Source organism: Miniopterus schreibersii, assembly GCF_964146895.1.
Source record: "Miniopterus schreibersii genome assembly, chromosome: 16".
Classification (NCBI taxonomy): Eukaryota; Metazoa; Chordata; class Mammalia; order Chiroptera; family Miniopteridae; genus Miniopterus; species Miniopterus schreibersii.
In genome coordinates this window covers 2,307,331-2,323,819 of record NC_138116.1, presented here as the reverse complement: position 1 = coordinate 2,323,819, position 16,489 = coordinate 2,307,331, and the positions used below count along the sequence as shown (strand labels likewise).

At 53.8% G+C, this 16,489-nt stretch overlaps 1 protein-coding gene across 5 annotated transcripts in view; it reads left to right on the top strand.

Moving 5' to 3' along the window:
• TNRC6C (trinucleotide repeat containing adaptor 6C) overlaps positions 1-16,023 on the top strand; it is a 74,164-nt gene extending 58,141 nt beyond the window's left edge. For 3 of the 5 annotated variants that reach the window (XM_081161506.1, XM_081161507.1, XM_081161504.1), the window contains 11 exons: positions 1,080-1,199; positions 3,496-3,579; positions 3,834-4,065; positions 4,762-4,902; positions 6,166-6,333; positions 7,233-7,424; positions 7,835-7,978; positions 12,289-12,483; positions 13,207-13,277; positions 13,790-13,929; positions 15,351-16,023. In XM_081161506.1, the coding sequence (XP_081017632.1) occupies positions 1,080-1,199; positions 3,496-3,579; positions 3,834-4,065; positions 4,762-4,902; positions 6,166-6,333; positions 7,233-7,424; positions 7,835-7,978; positions 12,289-12,483; positions 13,207-13,277; positions 13,790-13,929; positions 15,351-15,711 (1,848 nt within the window). In that variant the 3' untranslated portion in view covers positions 15,712-16,023. The remainder of the gene's footprint in view (positions 1-1,079; positions 1,200-3,495; positions 3,580-3,833; positions 4,066-4,761; positions 4,903-6,165; positions 6,334-7,232; positions 7,425-7,834; positions 7,979-12,288; positions 12,484-13,206; positions 13,278-13,789; positions 13,930-15,350) is intronic. The other 2 variants (XM_081161508.1, XM_081161505.1) reach the window with 1 other exon arrangement.
• The last annotated feature ends 466 nt before the right edge of the window (positions 16,024-16,489 follow it).

The window sequence follows — 16,489 nt, the reverse complement described above, 5'->3', positions numbered from 1 at the left end:
GTCCCAGCCCAGAGGCTCTGAGAGCCGCTTCTGGGGCACCGCAGCCACCCGCGGGGGGGGCACCCACCCAGCAGCAGTGCGGGTGAAAGCCGTTGATGGAGCGTTCGTCCCGGCCCAGTGGCATGGCCGCTGCAGCCGGAGGGGCAGGACATTCGGTCCCGGGGCTGGCAGCGTCTCCTCGACGCCCTGCACACAGCCACCCCGCACTTCACCCTCACAGATGTTTCTGTCGACCGACTCACCTTCCTCACTTAGCTACATTTATTCTTCAAGGAAATGTAACATATGTGCCATTAATAGAGAAACCAACACATTTCTAGTGCACATTTGACAACCAGTAACATAAAAACTGCTCGCCCATATTGAACCTGCAATGGCCCTGCGTCCGTGCTGCGGCATGTGGGCAGAGCACACAGTGGGGACATATCAGCAGCCAGTGCCCAGCTCCGGATCCGTCAGTACAGCAAATTCCAGGCAGAGAGGCACCCTTGACGGTCAAGGTCAGGGCTGGCAGAGCCACACAAGTGCCGTTGCCACCAGGGAGGCTGGGCATGTCCCCACCAAGGGTGTCTCCGTGAGCAGGGGGACCCCTCCCCAAGCACGTAAGCTTGAGGAGGGGTTGCTGCCTGCCCTGATGAGACCTTCTTGTGGGGGGCGTGGTGCCGTCGATGGGGAAGGGTGCACCTGCCCCCCTTGAGACAGCTCCGGCCGAGTGAGAATGGCTCCTTCCCTGAGACCCACCGCACCGTCTGCACACCTTCGATTGGGCCAATTGATTTTCACTCTGGCAGGCAACCCAGAGTCACTCCTAGAAGAAGAATTGGAAAGTTAATTCATAACTAGGATATTTAGAGGAGGCCTCTCTCCTTCCTTTCCCCCTCTTCCTCCCCTCTTTCCTTCCTTGCTCTTCACAGAAGTGTGTAACTCACATTAAAAGTCCACACATTTCTAACGGCTTTTGAGGTTCACTCATGAGACAAATATAATTGTCAATTAATCAGTTTCAATTTGGAAACTACACAGACAAGTAAATATTTTAATAGTGATGCAGTGCCTCTTGGTGTGTTTGTATTAAACAGGTTCAAGCACAGCTTTTGCAGTTTGCAGCAAAAAACATTGGTCTCAACCCTGCACTATTAACCTCGCCAATTAACCCTCAGCATATGACGATGTTGAACCAGCTCTATCAGCTGCAGCTGGTGAGTGGACAGCCCGTCCAAGTTCACGCTCTGGCGCGAGGAGGAGCCCTGATGGCCACGGAGATGCCGCGTGTAGCGATGCCGCAGCGCACACTGGCTGATAAGAGTAGTCAGAGAACACTTTTTTGGCGTTTACATTATGAACTATAAAAAGAATTTAGGAAGCGTTTCGCTTACGGGTGTTTTACTAAGGTCTGTAAACTCCACCTCCTCCGTGTTCACAGAACCTCCCTGATCTCAGGAGCTTGAGCTCTTGACCAGACTTCTCATCTCAAAAGTCAGATGACAGAACACAAAATAATATCAGTGGCTATTTTCTAAATTCTTCTAAGGATGGAATACACAAATACTCTACTATGAGAGAAGCTGCTTTATTATAAAGTAGATGCTGAGGAATCCCCGAGGAGGACAGCTGGTGGAGCCCAGTAACTGTTTTTCACCCTCACCAGGAACATATTTCCATTGACTTCAGAGAAAGAGGAAGGGGGGGGAGGGGAGAGAAATGCCAGTCGGTTGCCTCCTGTGTGTGCCCTGACCAGAAAACAAACCCTGGACCCTTTGGTGCACAGAACAGCACTCCAACCAACTGGGCCACACCAGCCAGGGCAGCCCAGTACTTCTTGAAAGTTTTATAATTCAACATATCTTGAATTTTGAATTGTTAACAGTCATGTTGCTTTTACTATAAAATAACGTGTGATTGTGTCGCTAGACGCATACTGAATTTATATCCACTAAAGGACCACTTGTATCTTTCCTGCATTCATACGGTGACGTCTGATTTATTTAGAAGGGTGGTCCCACAATGTCATCTCATAGAAAATGACCGGGAATCATAAAGAAAAAGGCCTCCAGTAGACAAAACCATTGTCATCAAACCATTCCTTCCAGGAGAATGTCCTGGAGACAGGTCGTAGTGTTCAGGAGTACTCAGAGCTGGGGCGCGGGGGGAGTCAGGGCACCAGGACGGACTGGGCTCTCCGGCTGTTTTTTCATCCATAAAAGGGAGGTGGGCTCCTTTCCGTGTGGTGGTAAGCCCTCCTGAGGCCTGAGAGCCACGGGCAGTGGCTCAAGGGCACAGTACTGTTGCTTACAACCGCCAGCAGTAGACCTTGACCTCAGGCGGGGAGGAAACCACCACAAAGCATATTATTTCCAACTCTTACTAGAGAGGAAATGGTTCTCTGCTCCTGAGAAGACGAGCACACTGCTGTGTTCTGACGGGACACGGTGCTGGCTGTCGCACTGATGGTCTAGGATCTTCCTGTCGGTGTTATCCACCCTGTTGTGTGAAAGACGCCACAGAAATGTTCTGATTTAAAAACAGCGTACACTGTTCTTATGTTTTTTCCAGAAGAGTTGGTAACGTTTCGGTGCATCCTAAGGTTCTGTTTTAGGACCTATAAGGATTCACTTAAGTGCAGTACTTTATTCATTCCTACTTTACATATTAATGAGGCACGTCCAGTAGTATAGTTTCTACATGTATTTACGATATTTCAACCATCATTTTGAAACAGTCAGATGACCAAACCTGCGTCTGTGTACAGAAGAGCGCCACGCTGTTTCCCCGGCCCCGCAGGTGGGGCCTGTGAGACACGCCACGGTCTGGACTTCAGACTCCGTGTGCACCGAGCTCGTCACACAGCTCCCGTACCTACGAGCCCTGGAATGTGGCATCCTGCCCTCCAGCAGCGCGCCCGCGGTCTGCCCCTTTCCTGAGCCGCTCAGACAGCTTCAGTTTGTGACAGCATAAGAATAAATATTTCTACATTTTACTCTCCTTTTTATTTTTATAAATTTTTTTATTGATTTGAGAGAGAGAGAGAAGAAGGGAGAGAGAGAGACATCGATTTGCTGCTCCTCCCGTTTGTGCTGCACTGGTTGATTATTGTGTGTGCCCTGACCGGGGATCAAACCCCACCCTTAGCGTGTGGGGATGACACCGTAACCACCGAGCTGCCCGGCAGGGCCTGTCTTCATTTCTTTTTACTTTTAGTTTGTGTGACTACAGCAGAAGTTTGACCTCTTCGTTAAATTAACTGAAAGTTATTTACGACCGACTTCTCCAGCAGCACTCCGCAGGGCCCTGGCCAGGGTGCGCTGTCAGGACCCATGTGCTGGGGGTGGGAGGGCATTTCTCTTTTAAAAGGGTTTCTCGCCTGCACTGTGAGCCACAGCATGGGAAGGGGCCTGAGACTCCTGGCCATTTTCTCTTTTTACTTTTTAACCAGTACTGAAACTGAACACTCGGCAGTGGCTTTTTACGGTGCTTAATTGCTCTTTCTGTCTGCAGGCGTACCAACGTTTACAAATCCAGCAGCAGATGCTACAGGCCCAGCGGAACGTGTCCGGCCCCATGAGACAGCAGGAGCAGCAAGTGGGTATCGTCGGGGTGTAGCGGGCCCCTGAGCTCTAGTCCCCCTGTTCCAGGAGGCACTAAGAGATGGGCTGTTCTGTTGCCACTGGGTTTTCTCTCGCTAAGCCTCTCCTTTTACAAGTCTTGGGGTCACCTAGGTTTGGGAGGAGGTTGGCCCAGCCAGCAGTGTCCTAGGCGTAAACGTAATAGAGACTGACAAAAGGGTGACCAGCTGGTGTCACTTCTCCCGCTAATGCGCACGTGTCCACTGCCAGGTCGCGCGCACAATCACTAACCTGCAGCAGCAGATCCAGCAGCAGCAGCGCCAGCTGGCCCAGGCCCTGCTCGTGAAGCCCCCGCCGCCCCCGCCGCACCTGTCTCTGCACCCCTCTGCAGGCAAATCGGCCATGGACAGCTTCCCCCCGCACCCCCAGGCCACCGGCCTGCCTGACCTGCAGACCAAAGAGCAGCAGTCTTCACCCAACACCTTTGCTCCTTACCCTCTCGGTGAGTCTCCGCTGGGTCAGAGCCACCCCCAGCTGGGGGTGCCTGGGTCACCATGTGACAGCCAGGGCTGGAAGGTCGCGTGGGCCATGCCGTTCCCAGCAGTCTGAGAGTAGCTGTTCCAGCTCCTCGCTGCGGAGCAGGAGCTTTGCTGTAAATACCTCCAGTGATAAACCTGCGGCAACAGCACGAAGGCCCACCGCCGCCTCTGCGCCCAGCACGCAGGAGAGGAGCAGTGAGCCCTGGCTTGGGGATTAGACTGTCCCAGCTCCGCCTCTGCTGGCTCACCTCCTATTTGTGCAACTTGCCTGATGCCCTTTGCCTCAGTTTCCCCATCTGTAAGGTGGGGGTGCTTACCTCAGAGGTAACTCATTCCTCCAAAGAGTAAATGAGTTAATATGCCAGGCTCTTAGGGCAGCGCCTGGCATGGCGATTGCTTTGTGGAGTGTTGGCTGTCCAGGGAAGAGCATCTTTCTTAAGACTAGTAGTTTTAGGAGCAAACTCCGCTCCATCCTTACCCTAAAATGCTTTAGCTTCAGCTCCCATGCATGTGTCTGTCTCAACCTGTTTGGAGAGTGACCAACTCTTCAAAATTAGATGAAAAATAACTTGGATAAAATTGCCTAGTCTTCACGTCAAAGTGTATTAACAATAACTAGCTAACAGAGTATAGGAAACAGCCTGTGATGTCGCCCCTAGGGTCAGTGCCCAGCAGTGTCTCAGCCACTGTCACTCCAGCCACCTTCCTCCACGTGACCTCTGCTTGTTATGCTGACTCCTGGAGGTGGCCGTCCACACAGGAAGACCAGACGCATAGAAACGAGAGAACGCCCCCCGCAGGCATGGCCACCCTAGAGCGCTCTGGGGAAGGGGGCGCTCGTGCTCTCCTCACACAGTTGAAAGGAAACTCAGAGCAGGGTTTCAGCTTGGACCTCGGGCCAAGTCAGAGTCAGCAGAGGAGGAGGGAGCCTGCACAGAGGAGAGGGCGCCCCGGCTGTCTACCGACAGGGCAGTCTGGTGGCCGGCGGAGGGAGTACAAAAATTTGGGAGAGGTGGGCTAAGGCCCAGCTTGGGACCTGGAGCCCTTTGACCCCCTAACCTCACCAGGTCTGTACAGTGGAAGCGAAGGCAGGTGGTGAAAGCAGAGACTGCAAATGGCAGCATCTCACAGAGGGCTTTTGTTAGGTCTGCACGGTGTGTGCGTGTGCGCATTTAAAAATTGGAAAGTTTCAAATAAAAGTGGCCCATGGTTTCTCTTGAGAATGGCAACATTGGTTCTGATTTTGTGTGGCACCAATAGCACCTGCCAACTCAGGACAAGCCCTGTCCAGTTGCCACAGTCCCCACCAGGCCACTTCCCCTGCATTTGCATTGCCCACTTGGCCTGTCTAGGCATTTGAGTTTGTAGCCCCTGACTTTAAGCTAAGAACAAAACTGTCGAACAAAACTGCCCTGCTTAGGAGTAGAGACTCGCCTGTGCTTGTGTGCCAGGGCCTCTGGGTGGGGCCTGCAGCTGGCAGTGATCCGTGAATACTGAGTGGCGCTCCCGTTGGTGATTCTGCCCAGCTCATAACTGGTGTCCCCACCAGGAGCTCTTTTCCCCAACCTTCTTATCACCCATGTCCTCCTACCTTTTCATTAACCTGGCACAGGGATGGTACTCCACCGAAACCCAGTGCCTGCTTTTCCTGCAACAAACAGCCAAGGCTGGCCCCACACTGCCGCCAGCAGCAGCGCCCGCTCTCAGTTCACTCCCTTAGAAGGTGTTTGTGTTGAACTCACAAACTCCCACCAAGCAGTTGGTAAAGGCCTTTCACTGAAGGTGGACTCGATTATCCCAGCCAGTGCTGAGCACTGGAAAAGTAACATAAAAGAGACTTGTTGGTCTTAATCAACGGCTGCTCGTTACCATTTCACCTTAATCCAGGGATGGTATTCTTAGAAATGTGTGGTATTAAAAAGACAAGGTTTCTTTTCCCACCAGCACTAAATGCTCAAATGTTTGGCGGTGAATTAAGTCTTAGATTGGTTCTCTAGGAGAGCCTTAGAAAGTGACTGTTTTGAGGACAGGTAGGCCTGCCCTAACAGTGTTTCTGTTCTCAGCTGGACTGAACCCAAACATGAATGTCAGCAGCATGGACATGACTGGCGGTCTGGCGGTGAAGGACCCGTCTCAGTCCCAGTCGCGCCTCCCTCAGTGGACACACCCCAACCCAATGGATAACGTACCCGGTGCTGCTTCTCCTCTCGACCAGAACCCCGGCAAGCACGGTACGGCCGAGCCCTGCACCCAATGATGCCCAGCACTCTCATCACTCGCGCGTTTCTCTTCTAAGAACTCAGCTCAGAGGACACAAGGTCCCAGATAGTCAGTGATCCAACTTCTTACAACCTCAAGCCCCAGATCTTAGCTGCAAACCCAGAAGAAACTGAAAATGCCCCAGGGCAGCAAACAGTACAGGTCGCAGCTGCATACTTTTTGTCTATGTCTGTGTTCTTCAAAAAATTTTAGCTTACTGAACAGGAAGTTTTTTCAATAAAATGATAAAGCGCAGTAGACAGCCAGTGCTTAGGAAGGAGGAAGACACACACGTGCTGGCGACCTCAGAGGTGACCCCACTATTGAGCGTTGAGTTCAGCTCTGGATTTCCTGGTAGCATGAGCAGCACAGAAAGTGAAGCTGGGCATATAATTCTCTCTTGATATAAAGCAAGGGTTTATTCTAAGGGTTAATTCTCCAAGAAAATCATCACGTGCTGTCTGGCACTTTCCTTGGCACGAGAGAGCTCGGGCCTGTGGCGAGGTGGGTTATCCTGTGGTCAGGGCCTCTGAGTTTACACGCCAGTTTTTCCTTCCCTAGTGAGGGCAGCATCTGGAGGGAGCCAAGGACAGAGACACCAGCTCGGCATACACTCACAGGTTGTCCCAGGAAAGGCTCCGTGGGGCCAGCTTCCTGTTGGCTGGGTACACGTTTTATCAGGACATCCGACTGGACAAACTGAGGCAGTTCTTGAAGAGTTTGTCTTTCAGGGACGAAGTCACTTGTCCTCAGAGAATGCTGGGCTATCCAAGCCCAACAGTCCACATTCCTGTGCAAAGGACAAGACTGGGTGCTTGGCAGGGAGGGTTTGGGCTTGCCCGGCTCACGCTGTTCCCTGTTGTGCCCGCAGGTGCTATCCCTGGAGGTCTGGGCATTGGGCCTCCAGCCAAGTCCTCCATTGATGACTCCTATGGCCGGTACGACTTGATTCAGAACAGCGAGTCACCAGCCAGTCCTCCAGTAGCCGTCCCCCATAGCTGGTCGCGTGCCAAATCTGACAGTGATAAAATCTCAAACGGCTCCAGCATCAACTGGCCCCCAGGTAAGAGGGGGCGGCACTCTGCAGCCGCAAATCAGAATGGGCTCCACGCCCCATGCCCCGGCAGAGCGGGCAGGCCGAGCTGAGAGTCCTGCAAGCACCAGCCCACAGCTTTGGCTTTTTCTCTGGAACCCACTGGTCAGATCAGTTTTGGGGGTGGTTGGCGCCGAGTGCTGTAGCCCCTTAGTTCAGCTAAAGGACTGACGGGGCATGGCACTGGATTCCACCTGGGCCAGTGGCTTCCAGGCTTTAGTTGTAATGCCTGCTTCTCATTGGTTCAGAGGATTGATGACTCACTGAAAGAAAGTCTTAAATTGTTCCTTTCCATTTAATTAGCAGATTATTAAAATTCCCGTCAGTGTGAAGGCTCCTAATCCTCCTGTTTTGATCTCATTCTGTTTGCAATTTTCCAGAATTTCACCCTGGAGTTCCGTGGAAAGGACTTCAGAACATAGACCCCGAGAATGACCCTGACGTCACTCCTGGAAGTGTCCCCACTGGGCCCACCATCAACACCACCATACAGGACGTCAACCGCTACCTCCTCAAGAGCGGAGGTGAGGAGCCCATCTGCATTCCTGCGGCAGCTCCGTGGCGCTCAGCGGTGGCAGGGGTGGCAGGAGACGTGCGGGGTGGGCAGCTTCTCCAGCCATGGGCAGCAACACAGGAAGAGGCCAGTGGTCCTTACGGTGAAAGTGCAGGTGGATTTGGGCCAAATGTTTTTGCTGGGTTTACTCACACACCGTGTTTTATAAACTTTGTGTTATAAAACCACAGTATTAACCATTAAGCTTTTTAATGAAAAGATTTCCACTTGAAATCTCTTTAAACTGAAAATGAACTAACAACCTTCATTCATTCACCTCAGTCTAGTTTTCCTTTCCACAAGAGATCTGGTAAAGAGCCTGAAATCCATGCCCAGGACCTCCTCCCTGGATACATTCACGACGCTGAGCCTGGGCACAGCTGTGTCAGACTTGGGGTTGGGTAGAAGGAAGTGGGGGCAGAGCTGTGCAATTAGAGAGCATTGTAGATGTCCAGCGCAGCACTGGGAGGGCAGGACGGCTCTCCCTGGGGCCTGCAGCTGAGGTGCCCTATGGGTGCCACTGCTGGGAAAGGTTGGCACCCAGCGCTCGAACAGGGGGGAGCTGCCGGATTCCCATAGATGTCATCACTGGTAAAAACCCAGGCACAGTCCCCGGGGGGGCCTATGGGAGAGGTGCATTCTTTTTATGGCTCTTTAAGTGATGGGATCCTGAGTGTGTCTGGGGTTGGGGAGATCACCAATGTAAGTGCAGATCATCCTTCCCACTCAGTGCTGCACCTCCTCACGTTTCCATGTGGTGGCTTCTTCTGGTAGAGCGTTGTGTGCATCCCTGCTGTCGGGGACAGATGGGTGGTACAGGGGACACAGAGCTGTGGGAAATGCAGCCTGTATGAGAGGGCGGGGGGCCAGGGCGAGGCACAGCAGAGAGGAAGGACTCAGTCCTCGATGCTCATCACTCTGAGTGTGGCGGCACGGTTGTGTCCAGCATATCTGGAGGGTTGTGGAGAAGTGTGGGTAACTGCCGACCTGGGCATAAAAGATGTTGAAAAGAACTGGGGTTGCTGGGTGTAGAATAGAGCTTCCTGCCAGAGGCCCAATGGATCATCTGGTGCCCCCTGGTCTCCAGGGCCCGGGGGCATTGTGGGCGACCTCTGCATTGGGATGTTGGTGTCAGAAAACAAGGAGGCGGGGCCTCTAGCTCTAGGATAGAAATCAGACACCATCCTACTGGGTGACTGGAAGCTTCACATGACTTTCTTCATGTGGTGTCACGTGTGGCATCGTGCGACATCTTTGGCTTGACCGTTAGGGGCAGCTCAGCTCAGGTACTTCCTCTGTCCCAGCACCAGGCCACCTCCTGGAAAACCCTGGCTCCTCCACTCCAGCGCCCAGAGTGGTTTGTTATTTGGGAGAAGGGGAGCAGAATGAGCACATCTTTGTGGAACCGTTGTTTACCAGAATCGCCACCACAGCAGGGCAGTGAAGAAACTGCCGAGGCTGCACCGTGCCGACCCCTTTCTACAGGGCAGGACGTGCTGCCTCACACCAGGAGCTCCTGAGCGTCCTCGCTGGCTGACCCAGCTCAGGGACCAGCCACACAGGGCCCTGGTGTCTGAGTGACCAACTGGATCTGAAGTACAGAGAGTGTGAAATTAAGAAAACTTGCCCTGCCCTGGGTGACTGGAAGGAGAACAGTGAGAAGCAGCCACCAATTTTATATATTTCCGCAGTGGAATTTCTTTTATTGAGTACACTAGGTCTTGTCTTTCTTACATTGTTGCTTTTTATTTATTGGCATTAAGCTCTGACTTGGTACTAAGAATTTACACTAGCCCAGTGTTTGTTCCGGTGTTGGAGCTTCACCTTCAGAGATGACTGTGCCAGGCTGCAGTGCACTAAGCTCTCTCCGACGCTGACACTAACACTTCCTCAGGAAAGGAAAATTGTAGTTTATGGGATAAGTTCCACTGTTAAAACCAAATATTTCCAAACTAGGACACGGTTAAAATATAAGTTCTCTGCTGTTAATTATAACGTGAAAAGACATTCACATAGGATGAAATAGTCTGCTATCTTGGGCTCTAGGGTTGATCGCGTGTTGGTAAACGAAAGGAGGGGGTTTAGGAAGTGAGCTTAGGGTATCCACAGGCCTCTGTCCTTTAGAACTGAAGACCTGAAGATATCAGTGAGTTTTAATGTCATCGACTCAGGCGTCCTCGGTCTAAGGAGGCCGGGTACTGGCGGGACAGCTGCAAACAGCTGTGCTGTGAACAGTGGACGCTGCAGCAGCCTGGGAGCCTCTAAGGCTGCCCCGGAGATTGTTTTCTGCACTGCCCAGGAGGGGCCCTGCCATGGGGCTCCCATGTCAACTGAGAGTGTTTGTGGTACAGAACATGACAGCCACACTGTAAGTGCCTATGTCCCCTCCCCCAGCCACCTCCACACAAGTCAAAGAGCTCTGGCTCCATCCTGACCCTCCCCAGCCTCCAGCTCCCTCTGAGAACTGTGAGGGGGCGACATAGAAACACGCCAGCGGCAGAGACGGTGCTTCCCGGGGAGCAGGGTCCCTCTTGGGTGCAGGCGCTTTCAGGGCAGGAAGCTGCTGTCCTGGGGCCATCGCTCAGGTTCGCAGTTAAGAGCACAGGTTTCTCTTCATCACCCCTGCAGTTCAGAGAAATGTGGGAGGTCGTGAGGGGCCTGAGACATTGGAGTCAGAAAAGTGCTCGTCTTTCACGGCAAAATTTATCAGGAAGCTTGGAGTTTTGTTTTGTTTAATTTTGTAATTTTGTGGATATTGTTTGAGGTGTAAGAAGATAGCGACTGCCCCGTCTTTGTATTTTTATCTTGTTTGCAAGGGGAAGTCGATGTGACGCTTTAAAGCTCTGGGAGGCACTTTAGACATTCCAGTGACAGGGCCCTGCCTCCTCTCGAGCGGTTGCCTCCCGGCTGTCAGGAAGGGAAACGCAGCCACGGAGTCTGCGAGTCTCTCCAGTAAGAGTAGAGAATGGTCGGTGATAAAACTCCTGCGGAATCTCATTCTGAAATGTTAAGGCCAGGACATAGGAAGCACGGACGCGCAGGAGCAAACCGGTAGCACGGTTGCGGACAGAGAACTTACCCGGAGGGTGCGCTGTGCGCAGGCTCTTCACCTGGAGCTCTGCGTCCACCACGCTCCTCACGCGGACCCTCTAAACCCGGGAGCACACTGCGGGTGCCGCCCCCGGCCCGGGAGAGTCGTCCCCACGGGCTCCCGCATCTTATTCTAGAGAGAAAGAGAGAGAGGGAGATGGAGAGAGAGGGAGAGACAGAGAGAGAGGGACAGAGAGGGAGAGAGAGAGACAGAGGGAGACAGAGGGACAGAAAGGGAGTCCGAGAGAGAGAGGGTGAGAACTTCTGCATCATTTTACTCCTTCTAGCATTTACTCTTCCTGATATTTGCAAAGGGGAGGTGTTTAGACCTTTAATGCTTCCATGACGTCCAGCTAAAGAGAAGGGGTGGAATAAAGCCACCTCTCCTGTCCTGAGGCAGGTTTGGCGTTTGTTTCTCTGACCAGTGCCTCGTCTGCTAAGATTGGCATTGTTTGTTGTGGGGTCACTGTCGACGCTGGTGGCCAGGGTTGGAGAACTAACTCGGGTGTGTTGGCCTGGTCCTGCCGTGGGGTCCAAGGAGCACAGGGACAGAGACCCTCTGCCTCCAGCACCTCCTGCGCAGGACGGTGAGGCAGGCGTGGCGACATCCAGGTGTCTGCATGTCCAGCTGAGCCCTGGGTGCAGCCAGGACTAGGGCTGAGGGTTGTGACCTGTTCTGCTTTTCTCCAAAGAGCCCTAAAACACGCTTCCCCCACCCAAATGCCAAGATGCCCAACCGCCCAGTTCCGCAGTATGACACGGAGGGCCCGTCTCAGAGCTGGACAGTATGACAGTGCAGCAGGTTGTGTCACGGGCCTGGCTCTGAACAGGCTGGTACCCAAAGAAGCCCAAACAAGATAGATGCACATCAGCCTCTGACCTTGATTAGTTTGTTACGTCACGTATCCTTGCAGAATGTGTCGATGGGTTAGCTTTAACACCAAACTACAAAAATTCTCTTTCCTTGATGGCAAACTTGTGTTTGGCACAGTTAGCAAACTGGTTAACTCTCAGAAATGCTAGCCAGATCCACACTGAATACAGGCGAAGTTGGAGAGGGCGTGTCCCCTGGGTCTCACGGTTCCTTTTCACCACGCAGCCGCGGTGCCAGAGAGCCCTCGGCGTGGGTCCCAAGCACGCGCTGCCTTCTCTCTCTCAGGAATGCCTGTGCTCCTGTCCCTGCCCTTCCAGGTAAACTGTCAGACATGAAATCGACCTGGTCCTCTGGCCCCGCCTCCCACACGCAAGCCTCTCTGTCTCATGAGCTGTGGAAGGTGCCCAGAAACACTACTGCACCCACGAGGCCACCTCCGGGGCTCACCAATCCCAAGCCTTCCTCCACCTGGGGAGCCAGCCCCCTTGGCTGGACCAGCTCTTACTCCTCCGGTATGCATCGGTCCTCGTGTTCCAAGGGGGAGGGCCCCACACCTACTCTGCTCACCCTCTGGAATATGCCTGCAGCTCCTTTGGAAGGACCCCAGCCCTGGGCCCTGGGAGGGCTTAGAGGGGCCAAGGTGTCCTAGACTCTAGGACATTGTCTGGGCCCAGCTCCAGCTGCCAGTGTTATCAGCATCGGCCCTGGGTGGCCAAACACACGGCAGGTTTGCTCTGAGCGGGGGGCCCAGTGTCACAGCACATCCAGGGCCACACTGGTCCGGGGAGAAGTCTGTCAGCCAGCACAGGATCTCAGTTCCACTCTGATGTGACCTTCTCCACCATGCTTCTCTGGAGCATGTGCCGCGCCACCCCCACCTCCCACCCTGTGTGAGGCCAGCCTCCTAGTGCCACAGCTCAGTGGCTCCCAGTAGACACCCTCTGCCGACCGGTAGGGATGACACAGGCCCCAGGAATCTGAGTCTGAAGTCACTGAGGCTGAAGCCAGCCAGACGGTGGAATGGCCATCTCCGCCTTTTCATAGCAGCCCTGTGCTTCATCTTACTAACAGGTAGACAGTTCCAGCTGAGCAGGGGCGGCCCAGTCACCCCCCCGGGTCTGCAGGGCTGTGAGGTTCAGTTTAGGCAGTGACACTCAGTGCTGCCATCCTTGTTGGGAGGTGAGAAACTGTCGGCTAGGAAGGAGCTGACCGAGGTCCTCCCTGGTCTTGTGCAGGTTCTGCTTGGAGCACCGACACCTCAGGAAGGACCAGCAGCTGGCTCGTTCTCCGCAACCTCACGCCCCAGGTACCGTGGGGAGGGTCACCATGGCCCAAGGGTGCCCTCATTCAGGACCCAGGGGGGTATGGGCAGTGAGGAGTGGGTGTGCCCAGGGGCCTTTTAATCGTGTTCCTGGAGAATTGTTCACGTTTTACTCTTCTGAGGCTTGAAAGCTATACCTTTGTAAACAGAGTTGCTCGCCTCTAACTGTACTCACCCACGAGGGGTTTGGCCTGTGCCCCCACCAGGGTTGCGGGCCATGGGCTGCCGGGAACCACGGGCTCCGTGTGGTGCGCTCTGGCGAGGGGATCAGGACCAGACGGGCTTCCTCCTGGTTGGCGTCACCAAACATAACTGAAAGTCCCAGGTTTTTAAATTATAGAGCCGTAAGGGTTGTACCATAAAGTCATGCATGTTCAGCGCTTTGAAGGACAGGCATTTCCCAGCAGTCAGTGCAGGATTTCATGTGCACTTTCTCTGAAGAGTATAGTGGGAGCAGGCGCAGGACGCTCGTGACCGCCCCTCTGCTTCTCCCTCAGATCGATGGCTCCACCCTCCGGACGCTGTGCTTGCAGCACGGGCCGCTCGTCACCTTCCACCTGAACCTGACTCAAGGCAACGCCGTGGTCCGGTACAGCTCCAAGGAGGAGGCCGCCAAGGCCCAGAAGTCCCTGCACATGTAGGTCTCCTCTGCCACTCCCGCCCCGTGTCAGCCCCGCAGGCACAGACACGACTGACTGGTGGTTCTGGGGCTGCAGTCTGAGTGCCCGGTGCCGGCAGGGCTGCTTTCTTCCGAGGCCGCTCTCCTTGGCCTGCGGACGGCCACCCTCTCCCTGTCCTCACGTGGCCGTCTGAGCATGTCTGTGCCCTAACTCCCTCTTCCTGTAAGGACAGCAGCCATTGGGTGAGCACCCACCCTGTGTCCTCATTGTACCTTAATCTCTTCAGAGACCTCTCCCCAAATACAGGAACATCCAGAAGGATTGGGGGTTAGGGCTTCAACATAGGGATTTGAGAAGAACACAGTTCACCCCTAATGGTATCTTGGGATGCATCCGTTTCTGCTGCTGCTGAGTTGCTGTGGCGGTGCCCTCCATTAGTGGAAGGCCCCCAGGAGAGAGGGTGTAGAGCCAGTGACCCCCCTGTAACAACAGGCACGTGCCCTGTTTGTTCCCACTGCTGGGCTTGGCAGTGGTCCTACAGCCAACTCCCCCCCGAGGAAAGCCGTTTTGATGAGATGTGTGAGTAGACCTCCTCAGTGACATCATCTGAGATGCAGACCCTAGAAATTAGTTGTCCGTTTCAGGCCAGGATGTAAGTCGCTGGTCCTAGGCGATGCTCGGGGTGACTTGTGGGTTTCCACACTTCCTTAGGAATGCACTGTCTGTAGCACACAGTGTACACAGTGTAGCTGCTGGGGTCCAGATGAGGAAACAATTCACCCCCTGGGCCATGAAGCAGCAGCAGCAGCCACCGAGTGCAGAGGTTTCTGGGTGACCTGTGATGGGAAGCCCGGCTGCACTTTTTCTGTTCCAAGAACCAAGCCAGCGAGGCAGCCGCAGGCAGAGCTGCTGGGTGTGGTGGGCTGATACTTCGCTGAGAATATTTCCATCTGTGTTCAGCCATCAGGGATGTGTGTCTGTAGTTTCCTTCGAGTGTCCTCTCTGCCCTTGGTGTCAGGATAATAGTGGCCTCGTAAAATGAGCTGCCTCTCTTTTGTTTCTGGGAGAGTTTGAAGAGGGTGGGTCTTAATTCTGCTTAATTTGCCAGTGAAACCATCTGGACCTGGGCCTCTCGGTACCAGCCGGTCTCCTTGCTTGCAGGTCTCTTTAGATTTCCTGTTACTTCATGGTTCGGCCTTGGTAGGTCAGTGCTCCCAGGAATTCGTCCATTTCTCCCAGGTTATCCATTTGCCGGCACGTAGCTGTCCCTGGTCTGTCAGATCCTGTGCGTTTCTCTGAGTCCGCTGTAATGTCTCCTCATTTCTGATTGTATTTATTTGTCCTCTCTCTCTCTCTTTCTCAGCCTAACTAAAGGTTTGTCGGTTTTGTTTATCTTTTCAGAAAGCCAGGTCTCAGTTTTGTTGCTGTTCTCTTTCAGGTGTGTTCTGGGAAACACTACCATCTTGGCCGAGTTTGCTGGTGAGGAAGAAGTGAACCGCTTCTTAGCCCAGGGCCAAGCGCTGCCGCCCACCTCCAGCTGGCAGTCCAGCACCGGGACCAGCCAGACGAGGCTGGGCGCCTCGGGCAGCTCCCACGGCCTGGTGCGGAGCGACGCCGGCCACTGGAACGCCCCGTGCCTGGCAGGCAAAGGGAGCAGCGACCTGCTGTGGGGCGGGGTCCCCCAGTACTCGAGCAGCCTGTGGGGCCCGCCCAGCAGCGACGACGGCAGGGTGATCGGAAGCCCCACCCCGCTGAACACTCTGCTTCCCGGCGACCTTCTTAGTGGGGAGTCCATCTAGGACCAAGGGGACCTGTGGGCACCACAATCATCAGCACTAGGAAGAAAAAGCTGACCCTTTCCAGTCCGGGCTCGCTGAGGACCCTGCTTGGCCCGAGCAGCCCGGCAGCCCTTTCAAGTACCTCTGTCCAGTACTGAAGACGAACCCTCGCCACAGCCCTTGCGAACTGTTCCCAAGACAGTGCGGGCTGTGCGTGGTCAGTGTCACATGCTAATGACAGGATGTTTCTCATAGCTTTTTATTTTGTGTCGTCTTATGTTTGTATGGTGTGTTGTTATTTTGATTTTTTAAGTATAAAAGCTGCTTAGAATAGTTCTATCATGAAGGGCACTTTTCAGATTGTGGGCTGGAAAGGGTTATTTTATCAAGGGGGGCGGGAGGGAGGGAGGGAGACGAGAAAGCCTATTTAACGAGCCTGTGACGATTATGCACATTACCAGAGGCGGGCCGTAATCGGGGGCGGCGTTCACCATGGGCCGCAGTGCGGGCCGCGGCGAGCGGAGCGGGAGGCACGGTCTGCGATCCGGCCTCTGTCCCCACGGATCCGCCTATGCACATTTCCCTTGTTTCATTACTTTTCATGTCATTTTTTTTATCCCAAAAAATATTTTTTAAAAGTAAAAAAAAAGACATATCAAACATGCAAATACTTGAATCCAGCAGGCCAATAACGAAATGTGAACACTCTCTAAGTCTAATTCCACACTTCCAGGTCGACATCGACGCAGAAACAGGCTCCAGGAAAAATCGCTGAGTTCACAGCCTACGTGTGTGTGCG